Source organism: Streptopelia decaocto (assembly GCF_964273445.1).
Source record: "Streptopelia decaocto genome assembly, chromosome: 13".
In the NCBI taxonomy this organism is placed as follows: domain Eukaryota; kingdom Metazoa; phylum Chordata; class Aves; order Columbiformes; family Columbidae; genus Streptopelia; species Streptopelia decaocto.
This window is the reverse complement of record NC_138668.1, coordinates 888,104-911,663: the sequence shown is the minus strand read 5'-3', so window position 1 is coordinate 911,663 and position 23,560 is coordinate 888,104. Positions and strand designations below refer to the sequence as shown.

The following is a 23,560-nucleotide window of genomic DNA, read 5'->3' as shown; positions in this document are numbered from 1 at the left end:
CCGGGGCTTGTGCCCCTGGGCTGTGGGGGCTCCGCGATGAGAGCGGCGGCTCTTCCCGGTGCCCAGGGCAGCGGCTCCCGGCGCCGTCTGGCTCCAGCGCCCCGTCTGTTCCAACCATAACTCCTGCTCCCCCATCATGAAGAAATTTCATCGGTTAGTGAGATAATATTTCTTCTTTTGTCACTGCAGGACATAGCAACTTCACCAAAAAATCACTTCTGAGAAGGAGTTTGTTCCATTGTTATTTGGAATAGTAGTAGTAATAATAATAATACGAGTGATGAAAATAGATACCAATAACAAGTTGGGCCAGCGCTAGGGGTGGGCAAAGCCCCTGCAGTTGCTGGGGCAGCAGAGGGGCAGTGGCCCCGCTGTCCCCCCGCGGAGCAGCCGCCCGCCCCACTGCACGAGCCCTGGGCAGCCAGCCCTGGGCAGCCAGCCCTGGGCAGCCAGCGCTGCTGCGGCTGCTGCGGCTGCTGCGGCTGCTGCTGCGGGGGACGAGGAGCGGCCGGGGGCTCCGATCCTGCCAGAACTGGGATCCCTTTCAGCCCCCTCGCCACAGGGGGGTCAGAAACTCCGTTTTGGCTGCTTGGCTACAAAGCCTTGAGCTGTTTCTGCTTATACGGTGTTTTGCATTGAGCAGTTTTATGGGCTCGCGTGACAAGCCCTAGACCCGGGAATACTAAGACGGAGCACGCCTCAGGTTTATGTCTCAGAGTGGTTTGCTATTTATTTATTTTTAAATCATTCCCTTTAATGTAAGAAGTCAGGTAAAGGAGCTCATTGGCTCCTCCAAGTGACCCCACCAGGCCGGCGGCAAAGCCGACTGCAGTCAGTCTGTCTGTAGAGCCGCGAGAGCACCTGCGGGTCAACAGCAGCGTGTGTTCCCATCGCACAGACAGGAAACAGCACCCGTCAACCAACGCTTTTGTTTATTTGCACAGCAGACCAGAGGTTTTTATTTGTGTGGTTTATTCAGGGCAGGGGGAAGAGTTCTTTCAGAATACATCATCCAAGTATCAGTGTGATCAATATGAAAGTAATTGGTCAATAAATATCTCAGTGTACAACCCAGAGCAGGAAGGGAGAACATTTTCCTCCTATGCAGTGGGGTGGAAGGGGGAGAGAGTTGTGCAATTAAGCACAGCATGTGCTCTGTGAGGCTTTTTTTCCACCCGCTGACACAGCAAAACAGCAACAGAGGGCACGGGCAGGGCACTGATCTGGGTCTGAGCTTTGGGCTCGGCTTTCAGGGCTTTGGGCTCGGCTTCCAGGGCTTGGGCTCGGCTTTCAGGGCCGGCTTTGTCACAGTGGGTCTGCATTTGCAGAGGAGCACAAGCTGGAGCTCAGCTGGTCAGGCTTAACAAGGGCAAAGAAACGTGGACGGGAGGAGAAGTTCCAGGCTGAACGTGGGGAATTTAGGTTAAACATTAGGAAAAACTTCCTAACGGGGGGACAGGTGAAAACCAATAGAACTTGCCATGGGAGGTTGTGCAGCTCGTGTCACTGAGGTTTTGAAGAGCAGATTAGCAGAACATCTGTTAGGAACGCTGTAGGCAGAGCTGGTTGTGACTTTGGGGAGATGTGTGAATTAAATGACCTCCCGAGTTTCCCTTCGGCACAGTTTTCTCTGTCCTGCAATGCTGCACAGCAGTGGTTGGCAGATGAATTATAATATTACGGTTTTTTCTTGTCTACAGTAGGTGTTTCGAGTTCTGTCTCCATGGAGCATGAATACAAGTTTCAGCCAGGAAATGTCCACAAGCAAATACATCTCAGAATTATTCAACAGGTAAGAGGACCACCTTTTGTTTTTAGGGGAATGAATTTTCAAGGGGAAAAAAACAAGGTCCCCCCAAAAGACGCAACAACTTGGGGATGTTCATTGTTAAATTAAGAAAACTAGAATAAATCAAAAGTTCGTATCTTTGGGGAGAAAAGAGATGGAAAGAATAGGAGGAAAAGCACAGATATCATTAGAACAAAACCCTAAAAGTTGAAAAAAGTCCTAAACAAATTAAATTATACATGTAAGGAGCACAAACAGACATCTACTTTGAAAGGAGATTTAACCCAATTCTTCAAAGAAACAAAGCCCAGCAGTAATTAGTGAGTGCTTTTATCTCTTCTGGATTAGAGTATCCCATAAAGCTGAATTCCTGGAGGTGATGTTCCTCCTCCCCAAATAGAAATCACTGGAAGACGTTGCACAAGCCCTTCCCTGCCCCGGCCCTACAGGAGCCCCTGCATTCCCACTGCTCGGGCTGGGCTTGTTTTGCTTATCAGAAACTCGGCTGTGAGCAGCCCCCGAATGGAAAGGAGAAAAGGAACCTCAGGAAACTGGGACCTCTTTGATGTTCCTATGAGTTATGACTCAGGGTGTGAAATCCCGCTGGTCTCCAGCGGTTTGAGACAACACTGACATTTTCTAACTTCTTCGGGAGAGTGCGGTGGGAGCGGCGTGCGGGCAGGAGCTATAAGCGATCACTTTGTCTCTCTGGGTACGTGTGCCCTGGCCAAGCAGGGTGAAATCAGCCCCTCGTACAGAAAGTGCACGTCGTGCTGCACCGTGACGGGCAAAACCGCGCGGCTGCGGAGCCCAGACCTTGAAAACCCGAGTTCAGAGCAGGATACGGATCCCCGTCCAACCCCACGGCCTGCGGAAAGCCCTTATTTACTCTTTGTAGGAAGTTTCACGCCAGGGCTGACCCGCGAGTGACTTGTGCCAGCTGCTCAGGTGCTCTTTTTATGACATGAGTAAATATGTCGTAAATCCCTGAGGGGGAAAAAACTCGGCACATCTCACGCTCGCGTGCACTCACGCAACTGTATTTCAGTATATATTTGGCTTTACGCTGCCACGGCCGCGCGGGCGCAGACCCGGCCCAGCCTGCGCCGCGGAACTTCTGCCGCTCGTTGCCCTTTGAGAGAAAAAGAAAAGGAAAATGAATCATCATCAGCAATGTAGGTCAGGGTGGAAAACATAACCGGGGAAATGTTCCCAAACTACTGTGGAAAAAATGAAGATCAATTCGTGTGCCACCACCTCTGACATTTTAGCCAATAGACTTGATACCAGCAGCCCAAAATGTACAAGTTGAGCCGAGTGGATGTTAAGCACCCAGATCAAGAGTGGCAAACGTTGCCAGAGATTTTCTCCAGCCGGTTCCTGCAGCGCAGACGTGCTCATCACTCTTCTGTGGATTTAGATGGTTCCCAGTGGGCAGCTCCTTTTTCTTTAGTTCCTGTGTTTCAAGAGACTAAAGTCGATGTGTTTCGGCAGAGGTGCCCGGGCTCCGAGCTGCCAGCAAAGTTCACGTTGGTAGCATTAATCATCTGGTAGCTGCCGGTCTCCGTTTCCTGTGCTAGCCCGTGCTCTCAGCAGAGATCTCTGACCTGGACAAGGACCAAGAGGCAGCTTCAGAGCGAGCGCGGGAAGGGAGACCCGCGGGGGCCGTGCCGGTCCGTGGGGTTGTAACCGCGCTCGACACGTGGGGCAGCACCAGCCACACAAACTCCTCACCAGCACATCAGTGTCTGCGGGTTTTGCTGCACGTTTTGCAGCGCAGGACCAAGACGGGGCTGGGATGCTGTTTCGGAAACGAAAACTCACCACTTCCCACACTTGCAGACACGGGAGCTCGCTGTTAGCACGGCAGCCTCCCACAGCACCCGCTGCCAAACTCACCGTTCCTGTGCAGCCAAAGAACCTCGCCTTTCCAGCTACTTCCTTGCGTAAATACATGGTGTCTAAGTGAGGGGTTGGGGGCTGGTTGTTCGTTCAGACGTGTACGTAGGCAAGAAGGCACGTTTACTTTGCTCCCCACGGCTGTCACACAGAACAGACACAGTTCTTCTGGCATCCTTAGGCACAACTTTCTTTTCTCTATTTCTACTTCTAACATCTTTTCCCTTAGTACTGAGATAAATTACTGAGATTAAATGAGCTGAAGTCATCTTGGGAAGTCTTATTATTATTATCAAGGTAAGTTCCTGTCTTTAGTAACAGGGGTAATTATTAGTATTAGTGTCATTTACTGTTTAAACAGTGTTGTCTGTGCACAGTACTCTACAAACAGACAAAAATTATTGTAGTTATTTTATTGAGATAAAACTTCATGAACTCAGCAGCTGTGATCACTGTGCTCTGTTTAAGGATGAAATAGCACGTCTGTAAAACAATATCACGTTCCAAAGTAGAATGAAGCATCACGCCACTTCTGAAGCCACAGGTACGTGCGAGGCGAGCTGTGCATCTGGAAGCACATTTGATAGCACCACAGCGTCTGAGAAGCCTGAAGGAGGGAGGATGAGTGAGACAACAGCACAGGACACCGAGGGAGGGCCAGGCTAGAGCTCCGAGCTGAGCCCAGACACGCAACGGGAACATGTCTGCACGGTTTTTCATTCTGAGCCAAACGTGCAGCAGAACCAGCAGTAAATAATTCATTTCTCTCTGTGCTTTCAGCTTCCCAGCCCAGGCAGTGAAAGGCACTGAGTGGCCGTGTGTGGGTGCTGTCCTAACGAACATGGGGTTGTCTTCAGCAGAAATGCAGAGACGTGTCACAGCGCAGCTGCCCCGCAGAGCAGCGCCGGGGCGCCGGGTGCCCGACCCAGCTTTGTTCTGCTCACACCGCTCAGGCGCCGGGTCCCTGGGTGCCCGGGGCCCTGGGTGCCCGACCCAGCTTTGTTCTGCTCACGCCGCTCTTTCCGTCCTCCCCTCTCCGTTCAGCAGGTGTGGCCACATCGTGCTCTGCCGCGGTGCCAGCAGCCCCAGAGGGCTGGGGTGACGATCTCCTGGTGACAAGCTGAGCAGCCAAATGGGAAGCGACACTGAAAACACGCATCGGTTCACCCAGCACGCGGAAAACTAATGTTTGCTGTATATCGTAGGTAAGTCTCCAAAGCAAGGCAGCTTGCAGCCAGAGGAACCCATATCTGTAAAAGTTATGTTCTTCACTGTCACAAACTGTTGAGCTTGCTATAGACATTGTTGGGTTCATTCTCTGCCCTGGATTGTGGACAGAGGCAGCCAGGACAGCCACAGCATTCGGTCCTGCAATTACGGTGTCTGGTATGGAGTGGCTGTCTCAAGTGCCTGGCATTTTTTTATTATTATTTATTTCTATTTCTGTGCTTTAAGCATTGTGGTTTCTCTCCAATACATTTATCAGACCCAAGTGGCGCTACTTTTGCAACAAGAAAACCAGGTCTCATTGTCTGAAAAAGGCGAAGGCAGATTGTTGAGGTTTGGTGCTCAGATGTGTCTGTCTTAGCTGCTCTATTTCAAAATTAAAAAGTAGAGAGCCTAAAAATACATTGCTGAAATCCATTTCTCATTCCTAGGCCAGCTTCTGAGAGGCAGGAATTGCAATCGGCCCAGCAGGAGCGAGCGCCGTGCCTGCTGAGCTGTGCCTGCTGCGCTGTGCCGGGCGCTCTGGTCGCGGGGCTGCGGCTGCTCCGGGGCACACCAAGCACACACCGAGCAGCGCTCGCCCTTCCCCAGTCCCGTATTTCTCCCAAACCAAGTCGTGGCGGGGGCTCCGCAGCCCCGGGCAGCGGGAGGCTGAGCAGGCAGACAGGTGCCGCTGCTCGGCCACGTCCCTGCACTCGCACCCCCTGCAGGAGGCAGCGCTGCTGGCTGCCGCAGCACTGGACAATGCTCAGGGGCTGCTGCTGCTGCTCTCCCATCATTACCAGACACATCGCTTTAAGAAGTTACAACTTCCTGGAATGATGTGAAAAATGAACCGTTTAGAGCAGCAGCGAGTAAGAGGTAATTGCAGGCGGGAGCATCTTTAATCACTTTCAGCCTTAAGTACATTTTTGAAGAGTGTGGCTCATTATTACCTTGCAGATCTTGATGGAGTTGTACGTTTTTAGTAGCCTAGATTACAAATGAAAAAAAATTGTGTATACACGGGGTACTGGTTGGCAGTTATGGCACAGCTTGGGCTGGGGGGGCAGTCTCAGCTCCTGCTCTGCTGCAGGCTTTTGTGTGACCACGGGCAAGTCACCGAGACGTTTGTGTATGGAGGGGTTATGGTGCCGCAGTGCCTGCAGCTTCGGGTCCCCTGCAGTCTAGGTGCTGTGAAATCAGATCCCTAAAGCATGTAAATGTGTAATGAGAAAAAGAGTGACCCATGAGAGTCTGTGTGTGGACCAAGAATTATGGACATTAGCCAGCAGAAAGGGTGAAGCGTCAGGTCACTGCTGCCCGGCGCTGAACTTCTGGGACCTCCAGTAAATGCAGTAAGTCCTGCTGTTGACTCAGCTCTGCATTTCCTGCAGCACCATTTCTCATCTATAAAATGAAAATAGTAAGTGTCTTTTCATTTACCCAGACAAATGCATTGATACAAGGAGCTCAACTCCAGCTTTCAAGTCGTGTATAAGTAGACATTTAATAGAAAAAGCATGAAATGGACATTTTCTTTTCAATTCCTATCCACACAGCTTGTTTTGCAGAGCCTGGGTACGCTTCCTATCTGCACAACATGGCACCTGGGACCAGCCCGGACGGGACTGACTGGGTTTGCTCTGCCGCAGGTCTCCAGGCCCCACAGCTGTGTCCTCCCCACGGTTTTCTCAGTGCCCGCCTGTCCTCTCCCAGCTCCGGGCCGCGCTGTCCCACCCGCAGCACCATTGGGCAGCAGATTCTCAGCAGCGGCAACACCACTGCAACTTGGCAAGTGCAGAACCCACAGCGCCCGGCTGCAGCGCGGGCAGAGAGGAACCCGCGCCCCGGCCACCGGCAGCTGCCGCCAGCCCTCGCGGGGCTTTCCCGACAGGTAAGTCTGAAGCAGCAGGACACACTGTATGTCTGTATGTCTGACGCTGCCTTATAACCCCCATTCTTGCTGTTCATCTGCAAACGCCCTGAATTCATTACCAGCACGTTGATGAGAACTTTTTTCCTCCCACTTAAAATACTTCTAAATACATTTTCGCATCATATGCTTCCCATTTCTTGCCAGCAAATGGAGTCCTCTTCCCCTCCTCTGGTGGTGATGAAGGCCGGGAGGGTGATCCTCTGCCGATAGCCGTGCACAGGGATGGGAGCTACCTCGACTGGGCATCTGACCCCCACGTGCTACGTTTCCAGGTATAATATATTGCACAGTGACCTTTGGGGGAGCAAAAGGAGGGAAAGAAGCCCGAGGAATGGAAGAATTACATACTTTTACATAGGACTCGTATTGCTGGAGCAGGGAGGGTTGGTCTTTAAAGTACTCCCTGCATCATCAGGAACCTGGCCACGTATATGATTGGCATTTGTATTGCTAATGAGACCATTTCTATTGTAATGAGCTCATTACTATTTTTATTGCTATTGTATTTTGCATGTTTCACAAATCATGCAGGGAGCTGCTTTTTATTCCCACTTTCTACCGTGGAAACTCTGGAGGCAATCTCAGCGCCTGTGTCACACAGGTGAGCGGATTAACCCCCGCGGAGGGACGGGGGGGCTGCTCCGAGCTGGTCGGGGATGGAGGAGGAGAGGAGGGAGAGCACTGAGTCGCGCCTGGAAACGAAGTCAGTAGGGAGTTCCCATGCTGTTCTGAGACCCAGTGACAAGACGTTTTTATGAATGTATCGTCTATTGAGCAATGTCTGCACAAAATTAGCCTGTTCCTAAGAGGGTGCTTGGCATATATATTATGCTCCTTGTCAGCTGTTGCTTCCAAGCATTGATTTGTATCAGACTTTGTTTCTCTGCCATTTTGCACTATTTTTGTTTAATAACCTTTGGATATGATAAGGCAAAGAAGTTTTGGCTTTGCAGCAATGTTGAGGTTCCCAGCAGCGCTCAGCTGGTCTGACCCATGTCCCTTGAGATGCTCCTTTCTCTCCTGAGCTCCACACACGTGCAGCAGGGCGGTCGCCGGAGCCACTCTCGCTGGCTTCCGGTGGTCCTGTTGGCTCGGCCTGCTCTGGCCTCAGGGCTCACCACGGGCTCCAGGTGGCTCCTCCGCAGCCGCTGCCTCAGCTGTCAGTCTCAATGAGGAGCCAGTACCCTGGTATTAATCCTCTGCTGACTTTCAGCTACCCAGCCCCAGTGGTGCAGCAGGAGATGGGTCTAGAGGGGCATCAACACGGGGAGCTCCACCGCGATCCTGTGGAAGTTTCCAGAAACCTCTAGAGTGTAAGTGAACCGTAAGTGTGAATTAGCTGCTGGAAAACTGTATTACTGTGTCATATCACTGCCACTAAAAAGTGTAGCCATGGCAGTTTCTGATGGAGCAATGAAGATAACACAATTCACAGGCAGCTGGGCCTTGCTCTGAGCTCAAGCTAAGGGTGCAATTCCATTGATTGGGTTAAGAGAGGACGTACCTGTGGGTTTGCACCACCCTGGACGTTACTGACCACAGGACTAGCGTGCTTTAGCCTCACCAGACAGGTGAGAGGTGTCCTGTGTGGCTGTCAGTACATCCCACAGGGACATTTATCTGAAATGCCTGTATCACAAAAGTGATGAAGGGAATTAAAATGACAGGGTGGCTGGCCTATAAAATAGTCAAAAATTCCAATAACTTGATGGCAGTTGAACTTTATTTTTAGGATGTGATTGACAGGGGATGACTGAGTAGTGCTGTGTCCATTTAGCGCTGACGGACCCAGTAAAGCAAGGTGACGACACTGACAAACGGATGTCATTGCTCACTGAAGACAATATTCTGGTCCTGTATGGCATTTGTGACACACAATGATCCAAGTGTCATCTTTTGCTCATTTTTTTATGGCTCATTTTTCTTTTTTCTGGTTCTTCTGCCTCTCAGCTCATGACAGAAGGAGGATAAAATGCCACCCCAGGATACTTCTGTAATAGTCCCTATTGTGCTTTTCTTTTTCCTTTGAAAGTGTGAAAGCATTTAAACGAACTCAGGTATTACTCGGAGACTGCAAAAAGAGATACCCAGCACCAGTATCGGAGAGTGCTTGTGGGTGCTGATTCTGAACCCGCTTGTGAAGATAAGGGCAAAAGATTAAGCCAAATGAAGCTGATGAGAACAACGTTATTTTGCAAACTCAGTGCCCCCCGTGCTTTTGCACAGTGTGTTCTCTTTCCTTGTCAGTGAGGAGATGTTTTGTTTTCTCTGTTCCTTTGAATTACAGTTGTGATTCAGCTGTCACATCAGTGGGGATTTGGGGCAGTAGAAAACTGCTGTGCACTAATGCTTATCGGACTTGGCCTGCTGACCCATTATTTTGCAGAAGATGGCTTACAGCTTTCATTCATGACCCGAACTGGCCTAATTATTGCAATTCTAAGAGAAGAGTAGCGTCGTTAGGGTCCTGGTTTACATTTGTTTGTTCCTCTTCTGTAGGTCCCCAGCAATGAAGAGATATTGCGGTGCGGCGCTCTCCGGGTTACTCGGCCGCCTCTGTTGAACTGGAGCGTCAACCATATAAATCTTGTGTGAACTTCTGGCCCCATTTCAGCCAGTTCACGTGTTATCTGAAGTGCACTCAGCAGCAAAGTGCTCGGGAAGCTGTTCTTTTGGATTTTCTGTTAGTGCAATGCAAGGCGACGCAAATTTGAATTCACATCAATGACACCATCATGTTTGCCATAGGTAATTATATGCAGACATATTACGTCTTCCTCTAGAATGTACCTATGGATGCTCTGCAAACAACACTGAAGTTTCCATCTTAAAGGTAAGGCTTTTTTAAAACGTGGCCCTGTGCATATGTGCTCTCCATTTTGCTCGCTTAATTCAACTGTCAAATTCAAATGTCTCGCGTTCTCCCAGACGAAACCATCTCTCCAAATTGCCTCATACTGGGACAGAAAGTCACAATGTTGATTTTCCTAGCTAGCCAACTGTGCTGCTTAATTAGGGTGCCTTTCCACATCACCTTCGGTAGCATCGTTGTAACATATGGTCCGAGCCATGTGGTCTGAACCCAGAAACAAAGCTTAGCGCTAATGTCTGAACGCACAGAGAACTGCAGCACAGCGGCACGGGACGTTTGCTCCGGCCCCCAGTCCGCTGGGACAGGCACGGAAAAGCGCTTTGCACGTGGCCCTGAGGAAGAGAAAGGGACAAGGGACAAGTTTTCTGGGGAAAAAAAATATATAGACATATGTATCTGTTTCCTCTCCTTATTGCACTGGGGGTGGAGAAACCAGCATTTCTCTACTCTTTCCTTGGCTATTTTTTCAGATGAACAGCCGCCTTTCTCCTCCGGGCAGGCCCACTGCTCAGCTTCGTTCAGAGAAGCAGGAGTTCAATGCGCCGCGGGTTTCAGAGGGAGGAGAAGTGGCAGAAATCCTCCCAGGACAAACCAAAGGAAACCACAGGACTTGATCCACGGAGCTCCGTGAATCCAACATGCGTATGAGTTGAGTTGCGCCGCAGCCCAGCTGAAGGGTATCAAAATGAAATCTTTACCAGGAAAATCTCCACGCTAGCACTATGGAACTTGAAGGTAGGATGCACTGGATATATTTGATCAGTTCATTACTTGTGGTTCAATCACAGTTTCTTTCAAAAGTAACTAATATTGAGTACACGTGAAGCCGTATTTCCTTCCTGCCGTGGCACATGCTCAGCAAGTTTTTCCTTCAGCCATTCGTGACCCTTTCCCTGCCCCCCAACCCACAGGGGCCAGCAAAGCCGTGCTCAGTGTGACTAATCCAGCACAAGACTCGCAGCTGTAAGCGGGATTTCAGTTCAGTTAACAATAGACTTCTTCCCAGTGACTTGTTTCCACATCCCAATTCAAATTTCAACCCTGTAATACTGATGCTGTGGTTTTTCTGGCTGGTTTTTGGTTTCTGCATTAATATATCTGTTCAAAGAGAATAGATGTGATCTACAGCTCCCCAGTGGGATTACTGAGAAAGGTCACACACAGCCCTGCAACTCAGCTCATCCTCCATCTCTCATTTCTTCCTGACATGAGCAAAGCCTGTAGTTTAATATTATTTGTTATATTTAGGGCAGTTGACCTACCCGGTCAGAGTCGGGGATTAGGAATTCATTTCGCAAGGCATTATGCAAAAATACAACAAAAAATTGACCCTGGCTCAAACTCTCTAAGTCCACTTGCATGTGATTGCAAAATCAGGGCCAGAATCTGAAGGGAACTAAAAACAATTGGTGCGAGCAGGCGTTTTTGGAAGTGTGAGATAGTGCTGGCTCCTCTGCCAACGCTGGTGTCCTGTACCAAAGGAGGGTGCTGGGGAGCAGGATCGAGCCTGGTGCCGTCTGCCGCCAGCACCTTCGGAACGGAGAACGAGTCACCCGGGCATTACGAGGAAGGAAAACCACGCGGCTTAAAGTGACCAGTTAGTAATCAACTCCTGCTGTGAAAATGTTCGTCTGAGCTGTATGGGTGGAAAAACGACAAGAGCACGTAAAGAAAAATAAGCATTGCTGCTTAACTGGAAAAAAACAGAAGTTCATTCAAAACTGAATAATGGAGCCAGCGTGGTACGAAATTCAGCTGTTTTAAAATAATGCCTACTTTAATTGCATCAATCTTTTAAAATAAGCATGTGAGAATAATAACTTTTCCTTCCATTACAGAGCTTTCTGTGTGTGTTTTGAAAACATTTTTATCTGGTTTGCTTCCACAGTTTCAGCTTTAAAGGTCGTCTGGTTTTATCACGCTACCATTCCGCGGCAGCTCTTTCTGCACTCTCAGTGGTACTGACAGCATGCGGTGGGTGATCTTCCTCCAGAACGGGACATGGGGTATGCAAACAACCCCAAAATAATGGAACACAAAGAACAGCTCTGGCCTCCCGAGTGGATTCTGTCACTGGGTTTCAGCAAGTAAATAACTCACTGAACCTCAGAAGGAGGACGACTGAGCGCAATAAATGCTGCAAAACATGAAATTGTGAGTTGAAAATGCAGTGATACAGAGAATAAGGCTAAAACATCTCTGAGATGTTAAAGAGCGTGTTGATAGCTGCATGCATGAAAGACGATGAAATTCATCCTTATTTCTTTGAGATAAAGTCATTTGCTTAATGTTTAGGAGTATTTCATACCCTCTGTGTTCTCTCCAGAAAAGCTTTCAGTAAGAGTCATGATATAAATCTGGTTTGTCAATGAACCACAGGCCTGGACCGATCCCCCTCCTGCTGCAGGTGCTGCAATAACCGAAAGGTATTCTCATCACTGTTATAAGGACAGGGGTGTTTTTTTCATTTATGCAAGTGAAACGTGGTGCTGTTATCTGATGAGATGAGTTGACTCTGAGCTTTCTGTATGTGTGGCAAAAATCCGAATATTCCTACGGCATCCTGCAGGCAGCAGTTTCACAGCACTGGGTATTTGCAAAATAGCCTCTACATTATAATTCGGTGACACATAAATCTGCTGCTCCCTAACTGCCAGCACTGGCCTTTCCAAATCCAAAGTTAAATGGATTCTACCCCAAGAGCTGAATCGTCGCCTCAGCTGTAGTGCTTGAGAGATTTGCTGTTACTGAGGAAATTGGTCTCCTACATATTTTTATGGAATAATTTCCCAAGGATGTATCTTCAGTGTATGGGTAATACAGTATATCGCAACGTTGTAGCTTCTGGACAGTCCAATAGAGATGTAATCTTCTTTTAGCAGAAATCTGGATGCTCATAGACTTACTCATACAGAGCAGTAATTTGCTGTACAAACAGTACTCCTGAAATGGATAGGAAGCCTGGTGCAGATATTGTTTGGTATCTGAAAGTACCTTCACAGCTCGTCAGCTTACAGCAGTGACCTCAGCAGAGCCCCTCCTCCATCGCAGTGACTCCATCCTCCTCCATCGCAGTGACTCCATCCTCCTCCATCACAGTGACTCCATCCTCCTCCATCGCAGTGACTCCATCCTCCTCCATCGCAGTGACTCCATCCTCCTCCATCGCAGTGACTCCATCCTCCTCCATCGCAGTGACTCCATCCTCCTCCATCGCAGTGACTCCATCCTCCTCCATCGCAGTGACTCCATCCTCCTCCATCGCAGTGACTCCATCCTCCTCCATCGCAGTGACTCCATCCTCCTCCATCACAGTGACTCCATCCTCCTCCATCACAGTGACTCCATCCTCCTCCATCGCAGGAACTCCATCCTCCCCCATCGCAGGAACTCCATCCTCCCCCATCACAGTGACTCCATCCTCCTCCATCACAGTAACTCCATCCTCCTCCATCGCAGTAACTCCATCCTCCTCCATCACAGTAACGCTCAGGCCCTTTTCTGGTGAGCAACGTTTTTTTTCTTTGTGTAATAGTAAAATAAGAAAATGGCACCTGAGGGTGGTGACTTTCCACTGCATTTCAGGCCTCATGACATCCTGCATGCTCAAAGGCTCTTAGTCACAATACCTTAATCTATAGTTATTCATGGTCGCAGTGAACTCCCTGGTACATACAGCACCACTCCTGCACCCCCGCAGTGAGATGTTGGCCTGGTTTTTGTCTTGGATCATTGTGGATAGGAGGGAAAACAGTAAATCACGTATATTACGTAGAGTAACCCTGTTCTACCCATCTTCCCCTTCCCTGAGCACACTGGAAACCAGCAGCAGACCCCAGTTCCCCACTCACGTTCTCACCAGCTTCCTCTTGATCTTCCATAATTGCTCTTTTCTCCCTGCACCTCGCCCAGATGTAGATGGACACGCGGGACGCTTTGCTGCTGAGCAGGATGAAATACGCATCTCTGACAGACGTGACTGCGACTTGCACTGCCTTTCAATTGCAGCAGAGTGTGAAAACCGGGCAGTGACAAGTGTTCACCTGGGCAGGCGCAGTGAAGATCGCCCTTCGCTCTGGTGCTTCCCACACACTCAGCACAGGTGCTGCCAACATGAGTGGCTTTTCTTCAGCATCGCTATTGTACTGTGCAACACAGCTGTGATGGTCAAATGTTATCACAAGTACCGTTCTTGCCATACCCGCACTAGCCACTCATATCAAAGAGGCTTCTCAACACAGATCTGCAATCAATCTCAAACGGGACCTTTCCCTGACCTGTGACAAGCAGGTGCACGTCTTACCCACCGCACTGGGATGTGCAGCTGCCGGGCCGCGATGCTCCCGCTCACCGTGGCCTGTCAAGAAGCCCAGTCCGCAGCCGCTTCGCTCTGATAAGTGAGGCGGGGGACCTTGCACGGCAGTCTGTCTGTTTGTAGATGCGCTGCATGGACTCAACCCCATGCGTATGCTCAGCTCTCACCCAGATAAAACAGCCTGTGATGAATTCCCCAGTAAAGAGCAGCAGCATGAACAGGGGCTGGAGGACCAGCTCCAATAGCTCGAGAGGCACTTGAGGCCATCAGGAAGCCGCGGCCACGCATGAGTCCCCGCGGTGGTCGGGAGGCTGCTGCTCCTGGAGCAGACTGTTCTCTCTCACGACGAGCTCTCTGCAGGCAAAAGACGCCACAGCAGGTCAGGTGCCAAAACCAACCCCCCCCCCGCTTTGTTCAGTTTGCCAGATACAGCTAAATAATGAACTGCATTCATTTATTACAAGTCTCTCTTACCTCGTGTCTGATTCAATGTAATAGAGGTGCTAGAGATAAAACGGGTGCAAATAGTACTTCATGTAATCCAGTGGTACACAGAACTCAATACACCAATAATGAAAGCAGCTTTGGTCATGTGCAGATTGAAACACACAGAAACCAGATGATATAAATCTTTCACTTGCAACGGTATGTATATTTTACCTTATTTATTAGGTAAGATTCACGCGTGTTCTAACTGTTTCCTATTTATTGTGACTCAGTTCCTTTGCCGTAGCCTCGGAGTCTATAGAAAGAACTACTGAATATCATTCAGGGAAAGCAGAACGTTGGGGTTTTTGGAGCCCCAGTAGCTGAAACAACAGTAACTCACCCTCCAGAACATAACAACCCCCACCTGGTGTTCACTAATGTGAATGGAGGAGTTCCGGCACACACTGCAGAGCAAATGACACTGGGATCTTTTTTTTTCCTGCCAAAATACATGTGAAAGAGAAACAGAACGAAAGATTTCAAGGAAGATATAAAGCAGCAGGAAAGCTCAGGCCGCAACCTGAATGAGCAATGGCACTGTGGTCTCGCTGAGGGCCCGAACAGAGAGCTCTTCAGAACTCGGCTCGGCGCTGGCGCGGGGGCTTGGTGTTATGAATCAAAGTACCTTCTCATAGTACTTGATTTCTGTGCTAAGAATTAGGATTTTATGTTATTTTCAGATAAACAGAACTACATTGAACATACCTGACGCTATCATAATTTTTTTCTTCTTAAGGAAACAATAAAGTTTTGACTAATATTTAGGGGTAAAAAGAAGTGATGTTATTGAACACCTTACCATATCAATTTCCTGTTTTGTTTGATGGGATGACTATGATTTACAGGATTTCTTTATGAGACCCAATTAAATATAGAATTTATAATATTCATGCAGTTTCTGTGCCAAATATACATAGTGCTGATACAGCAGGGATCTCAAAATATCAAGCACCTGCTTGGAAGGAACAGCATTATGAATACATCTCCTTAAACAATAATTCATCACACTCAGAAGCCTAAAGTTAAGCTGCTCCAGAGCCAACACAGCTGCTGTATCATCTTATTTGCAGGATACTGCTGACTTACAGTGCTGGATCTGATTCTTGCCACTCATGACTAAGACTGAATTCCAGGATTTAGAAGCCAGAGAAGCAGCACTGACTTTGCCATGAAGGCTCCTGGCTGTCAGAGGGGAGTCCGAGCTGTGGATGGTGTGTCCGCACCTCACATAACGCACCAGGAAATCGCACCAGTCAGATGAGGGAACCATCCAAAGCTGATGCGGTCACAGCGCCTGGGAGAACCTTTGCAAACCTCACCAGGACTGCAGGGAAATCGTCCCTCTCCGCCAGGATCCTCATCCTTGACCATCTCCCCCCCCAAAAAGAGACGGTTATGGGCCAGGGTGTTCCCTAATTAAAGTCAGCTGAGGCGCCAGCTCCGCGGAGTCGAGCCGACACCTTTTTCCCCAGGGAAGGCTGCTCTGCTCAGAATAATGAAATTAATTTTAATCTGCATGACTTCCTCGCGAGAGGACTTTGATCTCACATAATCTAGGTTTATGATATTATTTTTCCAGACAGGCAGCACTATAGAAGTGAGAGAGCCTGAGAGCACTCCCAGCCCAGCTGGGAGCACCTGCGCCCAGTTTAGGATACATACGTGGGATTCTGGGGTACGAACTACCAGCACCACAGTACGGCAGTGGTTTCCAGTCCATTTTCGCTGCATGGAAGCAGAATCCTGCTGTGCCCATTCCAGACAGGTGTTGGTATAATTGGTCCTTTATAGCTCAGATTTTACAGCATCCCTTAGCAGCCAGCTTCCCTGATTAAGTATACTTCATTAGGAAGCTTTTCCAAATCTCTAATTGAAACCTTTGCTGCATGTGGAGCCACCACTTTTCCTGCCCCTTTGGTGACCAGGACAATATTTCAGAAGCATTCTCTTTGCAGACTTCTTGATAATTAGAAACCTTTATCATCAGGTCTTTTCATTTCAAAGCTCTACAGATTCACAACTTGACATTTTTTTGCTTACAAAAAGTAAATTTGTTTAAACTTACATCTTTCTAATGCCTGTTGCTCTCCTGGGACCAGAGATACTTGAGCCCTTTCTGCCCCTGCTCACCAACGGAATGTATTTCAGACGACTGCTGCTGTGATGTGGGCACTGAAAGCTCTGTCAGTCAATACTGGGCTGGCCGATGCCTTATGAACGCTGCTGAACTTCTCAGATGTATTGGGATTAAAGCCTCCTGAGGAATTTCAAATAGAGTATGAGCAAGTCTAACACTGCAAAACCAACCTGTTGAAAAATACCAATCCTACCAGTAGTATCCATGCTTCAATACAGTTGCTTATAGCAAAAATAAATAATTAAAAAATATATTAAAAAGAAAAAACCTACAAAACCCAAAGAAACAAAAGCAAACACACTGAGCAAGAGCTTTTCCAGCCCAGTGCGGGGTTTGCAGGGCAGCTCTGGACACCACAGACACTCTGAGAGCAGGATTGCTGGGCAGCCTTTAAAAAGCACTCCGGACCAAACAGCTCAGGCTGTTTCTATTAAAGTCTGCGCCATTGGGAAGGCAGTGAACGCCCTCTTATCTCCAGGAAATAACCCTTCGGGTTTGAACAAATCAGGAGTGTTTCATCCAGACTGCTATTGCCTGACGTGTAAAAATAGATTGAGGGCTGTTTTCCAAAACAAAATGCATGAGCATGGCAGACTTGGGATGGGGCGAGAACAGAGCAAGGAAACCTCAGATTTGTTTGAGATTAACAGGGAGATTTGCTTATCTAATCCAAACCCCTGTTATCAGCATTTTCATCATCTCACATACCGTCCCGTGGTACCTTTGCTGCCCGTCGGCTGGAGGGCTGGCTCGGGCTGGTCTCTGCCGGCTGCACTCTCTGCCTCCGCGTGGCACTGAACCTCCGTTTCAACGATGCAGAAAATTAATTAGGGCATTTTATTTCCTTCGCATGCAGACCTAAATACTGTTTCCAAGGCTGCAAATACGGTAACTCTGTAAATGAATAAACACAAAATTAGACTTCTTTTGCATGATTTCTGAAGCCAATAGCAAAAACAACCGCGATGGGACCTCGGCACAGAATCTGCTCTTTTAACCATACTCGAAAAACTTCTGCGTACCAATTACAGAGATTACATTGCTCAAAGTGATGCAGAGAACTAAATAATCAGGCAAATACACGAACCAGATGTCAGTTCATCAGACCCAAGGAAGCAGCACTGCGCGGTGAATGGAAGACGAGCTGTGGGATGGCCATTGGCTCAGCCGTAAACTTCCTTCCCATCACTGTTTTTTGCTGTGGCCTTTTTGCTCATGAGTAGCACAAATCCCTCCGCCGCGCTCAGTGCACGAGCCCAACGAGGGGCTGAGCTGGGCTGGCGGGGCCGTGCACCGAGGAGGCTGAGCCTGAGCACGGGATTATCGACGCTGCGCTCGCCTCACCCGCTCCACTCATGTGGATTCATGTCTTTAGCGTCACTCATGAAAATCTGTACAGGGCATGCCCTGGCAAAACTGACCGGCTGTTATAAGTACAGAAAAAGACGAGGCCAAAAAAAGACATTAATAATAACCGAGATGACAGTATCATCGCCTGTTTTCAGATGCTATGGTTCAACAAGCCTTTGGAAATCCTAGCCATATTCAGGTTTTTAGGAGTCATGCATTTCACCAGATGAAATTCTTTGCCATATTAGTACTCTGCTACTGAAAAATACTTGTTTCCACCCATATATAATAAATATATGGTTGAAGCTCGAGTTGATCTAATGTGAATTCACGCTCAGCTGTGCATGTGATGTTTGGATATGAACATCCTTTTCACATTGTACAATACCACCCCACTGCTGTTGTGTCTTCCCTCAGCCTTAGTTGTGCGTTGTTATTGTATCATCAGCTCAGTGGCTGACTGGATAACTTAAAATGTCTGCACAAAATTCCCCTCTCTTTAAATTGGGCTAAAGATGTCAAAGTGTAGCTATGTTTAGTCCAGTTAGATTTCTTTGACCGAGCTAACTTGCCATGAAATGGTACAGTTTTTCCAAAACAGGCCAAGAAGTTTTCCATCACGTATTGTTGGCAAGTTTAAAACAATAAACCAAATAAAAACCAGTTCCAGACTCTGCTTACCTGGAAATCCCCTGTGATCCTGGCTGGGAATTATTTCAGCCATGTGCCGATACACAAGTTCTGCACTGCAAGAGAGCACTAAAGAAAAATGCATCCCTGCTCACAATTCCAACCTGGAGCCGCTTTCTGCTCGACCCCAAGTGCGCGCTGAGTGCTCTGCCGTCATTTCAGTCCTTGTCTGCTCCATCTGCATCGTAACAGCTGCAGTGACTTCAATAGAGTGATGAGCATTTATTCTAGCAGGAAGTCCTACCCAAAATCTTTCCTAACTGTAAGCTCACTCTCGCTGCTGAACAGGATATTCCACATGACATTATGCTAATGTAGTGGCGTATTTTCAGCAAGCACAGTTGAGTAATTCATCAACAGCACCACGGTGACAGCGGTGACCACAACCCCCTCGCTCAGCCTTGTAGCACATCTTCTAACTGTCAGTGCATTTTTAAGTCCTCCACAGGTACTTTCTCTTCGTGGCCACAGAATTAACAGATCTGTTACACTCCATGAATAGGAACTGTATTCTCAAAAGGTAAAATACTAGTTAGAGAAGACTCTCTCTGGAGATAGTTTAATCTAGGAAAGGCTCATTGTAGTGTGGATACTTTACTGAATCATGAAGTGCATTTAAATAAGAAAAAGCCAGGTACGGGAAGAAGACAAGTATTTTTACTATGCCTACTATTGTCTTCATTAAATATATTTTAAAAAATAAAACAACCCCAAACCAACCATTTGTGTCAAGCCATGGACAATACTATGGCAGTGGAAGATCAAGCAAAGAAGCATTTTTAAAAAGTTTGGGCTCTGTTTAGTAGGTGGGAGGTTCCAACTGAACATCCCTGGGCTGGAGATCACCTTGTATTTCCAGACCCTGTTTTCACGCTCCCCGGTCCACACCGGCACCCGCTGCCCCGTCGCCGCCACCCGCTGCCCAGGCTCAGCTCCTGTGCTGAGCAGAGGGTGAGAGGTGACAGAGGACACGTCCCCGCGCAGCAAACAGCCTGCGGACAGCAGCTTCTCCCAGCAGTGCCTGGCAATTCTTTCTGGGTAACAGGCAGCCACCCCCGACCGTCTCCTCAGCGTGCACCGCTTGCCCTGTCAGGCGTTAATCCCGTTGTTAGCGAGTCAGCTGCACATTCATTTAGGAGGGCTAATGACTTACACTGGTCCTTCCCCGCATGATTTCAGTGGACGCGTAATTAGAGGTGAGCGGAGCCTTCAGAGGTGCAGCAGCCGCGAAAGCCGGGGGCAAAGTCAAAGGATTTGTCTAATTTTGCAATCGGCTGTTTCAGTGAATGAAACCATGTGGTCACCTGCACACAAAGGAACAGAAAGTACAAAAGCCAAAAATCAGCCTTTAAAAAGAAATACATAACAAATTGGATTGCCTGGCACTCACAAAGCTCTGAGATGAAAAGGAATGTGTTTCAAAATATTTTTGTCCGAGGCGCCAGGGAGCACGTTGTAAGATAAATGCCCATGAGGAACCTGTTCTTCTCACAGAGATTGAAAAAGTATCTAGAGGTGAAAAGCTTTGTTTTAAAGTGCTTGAGATCCTCAATCATTAGTAGAAAAAGTGTGAGAGCTGGAAAGCAATAAGAAAAAGATATGAAGGTGAAATGAAGAACTTTCGGTGAGCCACAGCTCTGGCTGAAGGTTGGAGGGTTTCAATGGAGCCAGCGCTGTCTGCCAGGCCGCAGCAAACACCCCGCAGCCCCCACACCAGGCCAGGCCGGCCCTTCCAAGTCCAAGAGACTTTTGCGTATGTATTAATATCACAGGATGAAGTAGAAAAGTACAACAGAGCCCTAGGCCTGATAGATTTTAGATGGAGAAACAAACAAAAGCTCTTCTAGCTCTTGATTGCTGTGTATGTACAAAGTAGAGAGAAGGGCCCGTTCTGCTCTGAGCTGTCGCTCCGTTGCACCGCGCAGGGTCTGTGGGCGAGACTGGACCCAGCGAGAAGCGCCGGCTGGGCCGGGCGTCGCTTTGGCGCGATGGCACCGCTCTCCATAGAGATCGTGCACAGGTGCATTCCTGGGTGACACGACGTTTGCATTAAATAACACCTGCTCTCAGTTACAGAGCAGCCAATCGGTGTGATGTTTTTAAGGAATTAAAAAAAAATACACTTTCCCTAGTGCTTTGAATTCAGGAGCATAATTTCATTGAAAATTAAAAAATAATTAATAATTGTTTTAATTCAGGCTGGGCTTATGAGCTAATATCTCTCACACACTTGTCTAATACAATTATAAACATAATTTCATGCTTAATGAAATATAAATGAAGCAATTGAATGGCATGCCACAATGAAATTTCCCTATCAGTCAGTTGCCCTCCCAGCCCCTCCACCTTCAGCTGGTTATTTGATTTGAAACAGAGCTTGTGTTCTGGAAAGCTGTGGTTCGAACCTGAAGGCAGCGGGTAATCCTTTACGTCCAGTAACGGTGAACTGCCACCACGATTCATATCGGCTGCCTTATCACTGGCGTGAGGCCATCACAACAGCCATTTCTTCCACGTTTTCACTAGCAATGTGAAAAACCCCGTGTGCCGTTGCATGGATTGCAGCTCCAAAGAGGTAATACTGTAAAATAAATACTTACTGATTTCTCATGTACACGTTCCAAGAGCCTCGGTGGTGTCCGTCCTCGCTGCGCACCTACAGAGCGGGAGGGAGGAGGAAAACCAATCCCTTTTATCAGAGCTGTAACAATGCTGATGAGGGGCAAGGGGAACCCACCGGACTGAGGAGAGCTTGCTGGGGCTTGGCTCTCTGCAACTATACATGTATTTTATTTTGCTGGGGTTTGGATATAATTGAACCAAAGTTTGTTGGACACTTAGCCCAGGCTTGCTGAAAGCTTCAGACAACTCCAACCCAGGCAGTTCTGCTTGGTTCAGGTTTAATTATGAATGGTTCACTCAGCCTCAGTAATGACTCGCATTCACTAACCATCCTGTATATGAGATGTGACAAAAGTGCAGTTCAGATACACAAAGCATAATTATTTAATGATGAAGTAAAGTTGATTAGGAAGCCTTTAAGAGCTATTACACTCTTAGTAGGGCATTTTGCAGTCACTGAATAAATGAACATAATTCTTAAAAGCTATATAGCTCCTGCTGCTTTTTAAAATTATATGTAGCTAACAAGTTAGTAGAATTCTATGTGCTACAACAAAGAGTACACAGAATTCAATGTATTGCCACTAAGAATAAGGGAAACTATTCTTAGCAACTATCCAGGCTAAAAATGATAGAACTCGCATAGCCAGTAACAATCACGAACCTACGAAATCCAGCTTGTAAAGCCTGTGGCATGATCTGGAAACCCAACAAGCTCAGGAAGGATATCTGCTTTAAAAACACACTCTTTCCTTCTGGATTCTTTTTTTTCCCCCTCCATAAGATGTGCAAGACTGAACAGCATGAGAACAGCATGAGAACGGCTGTGCCACCCAAGGGCTGCATTTCTGTATTATGTTGCTGTGTTCCAATTATGAAATTGATCCATGGATAAAAATCCCTCAAGGGTGGCTATTAATGAGATTGCCTGCTCTTAGTGCATCCACTAATAAGATTAGGTATGCATTTATCCGGAGCACAGATAAACCAATGACAAGTTCGTGCCAAGATAAGACAGTTTTGAAAGGCAATTAAACGTGGGACATAATGTGCGTGCATATGTCTGTGGGAGGCTGCAGAATGGAGAGTTGCTTTTCATCTGCAGAAGCGCTGCTGAGTGTGACAGGTAGGGAGAACAGGCTTTTCACAGCGGGGAAATTAAACTTGAGCTTAAAAATCAAAATATTTGAGTTTGGCATTTACAAATCGGGTTTCTAAAATGTGCAGCCTTGCCTTCTTGGCTTTTTCTTCACTTACAGAAGGTTTGGAAACACCTTTGACAATTACCAGCTGCCTGGTGAGACAAGACGTGAATGGCCGCAGTCGGCGTGAACCGCGCGGGAGCTCGGAGCGCAGCGCCGCACAGCGCCACACTCCCAGGGAAAAGGCAGCAGGATTTGCAGTAGAAATACCCGTGTTATGTCACAGCACCACGTGGGTCACAAACGCTTGCACCAGGGATTAAACCTGGAGAGTCTGGGTAGCGCTGGAGGAGCAGCCAAAGCAGCACGGAGCTCGGCACATGCAGAAATGCACATAAAGGCAACGGCTCTCACCACATCGCACATCGCCTCTGTCCCCATATCATGTCCATCATTTGGTTACTCATCACTCTCCTGCAAAACTGCTGAAATGTCTCCTAAAATCTTATTTTTACAGCGCTGGGAAAAGTTTATCCTTCTTAAGCTGTTATTACTGCGGTTGCTCAGGATATTGTTTGGTTGTAGCATCTCCAATAATTGGTGTACACAGAGCGCGGAGGCCAGAAATCCCTCCAGAAGCAGAATCTTCCCTTATACATAAACAACTCAAGCTCAAATCAAATTTTGAATTACTGGGCTGATTAAATAGACCTCAAAATCCTGCCTCTGCTTCGTGTATCTGAACCAGAGCCCATTAGCCCCAGCCTGCGCCTGTGCGGTGAAGCCCTGGGCGCTGCACGGGACGTTACCGGGCAACGGGGGAAAATGTGACCGGGGAGGACAATTATAACCCCATTTCTGGAGAAGTCTCTGGGGAGATAACACAATGACTACAGCATAAAGGGTGCAAACAAAGGTAAACACCGACATCACTTGTGCTCCCTCCAGTTTTCGCCGGATCGCCGTGCGAGGGAACTGAGAGCAGCCTGGGCGCCTGCGCCACACTGCCTGGCACATTGTAGTAACAGTGTACCTTCAACAGTCCCGTACTCCAGAAACATCAGCGTTTCAATGATGTGTGAAGTAAAGGAAACTGAGTTCCACAGGAAA

The 23,560-nt window shown here is 48.0% G+C and overlaps 1 protein-coding gene and 1 long non-coding RNA gene across 16 annotated transcripts in view; one reads left to right on the top strand and one right to left on the bottom strand.

The window, feature by feature from the left end:
• The window catches only part of LOC309445534 (uncharacterized protein), a 29,515-nt gene that overhangs the window by 510 nt on the left and 5,445 nt on the right, over positions 1 to 23,560 (top strand). The window contains exons 1-10 of one of the 15 annotated variants that reach the window (XM_082064417.1): positions 624 to 4,893; positions 6,550 to 6,791; positions 6,978 to 7,105; positions 7,365 to 7,434; positions 8,047 to 8,146; positions 9,333 to 9,666; positions 10,176 to 11,859; positions 12,032 to 12,131; positions 12,708 to 13,209; positions 13,618 to 13,744. In XM_082064417.1, coding sequence (XP_081920543.1) covers positions 4,874 to 4,893; positions 6,550 to 6,791; positions 6,978 to 7,105; positions 7,365 to 7,434; positions 8,047 to 8,084 — 498 coding nt within the window. In that variant the 5' untranslated portion in view covers positions 624 to 4,873 and the 3' untranslated portion in view covers positions 8,085 to 8,146; positions 9,333 to 9,666; positions 10,176 to 11,859; ... (1 more) ...; positions 12,708 to 13,209; positions 13,618 to 13,744. Of the gene's footprint in view, positions 1 to 623; positions 6,792 to 6,977; positions 7,106 to 7,364; positions 7,435 to 8,046; positions 8,147 to 9,332; positions 9,667 to 10,175; positions 13,210 to 13,617; positions 14,666 to 23,560 lie in introns of those variants that run through there. The other 14 variants (XM_082064422.1, XM_082064425.1, XM_082064424.1 and 11 more) reach the window with 14 other exon arrangements.
• LOC309445536 lies at positions 16,653 to 21,340 on the bottom strand. Its single transcript, XR_014185302.1, has 5 exons — positions 21,287 to 21,340; positions 19,840 to 19,990; positions 18,678 to 18,742; positions 17,355 to 17,540; positions 16,653 to 16,766 (listed from the first exon to the last, which is right to left on the bottom strand). It is a non-coding gene; the product is annotated as an uncharacterized lncRNA (long non-coding RNA).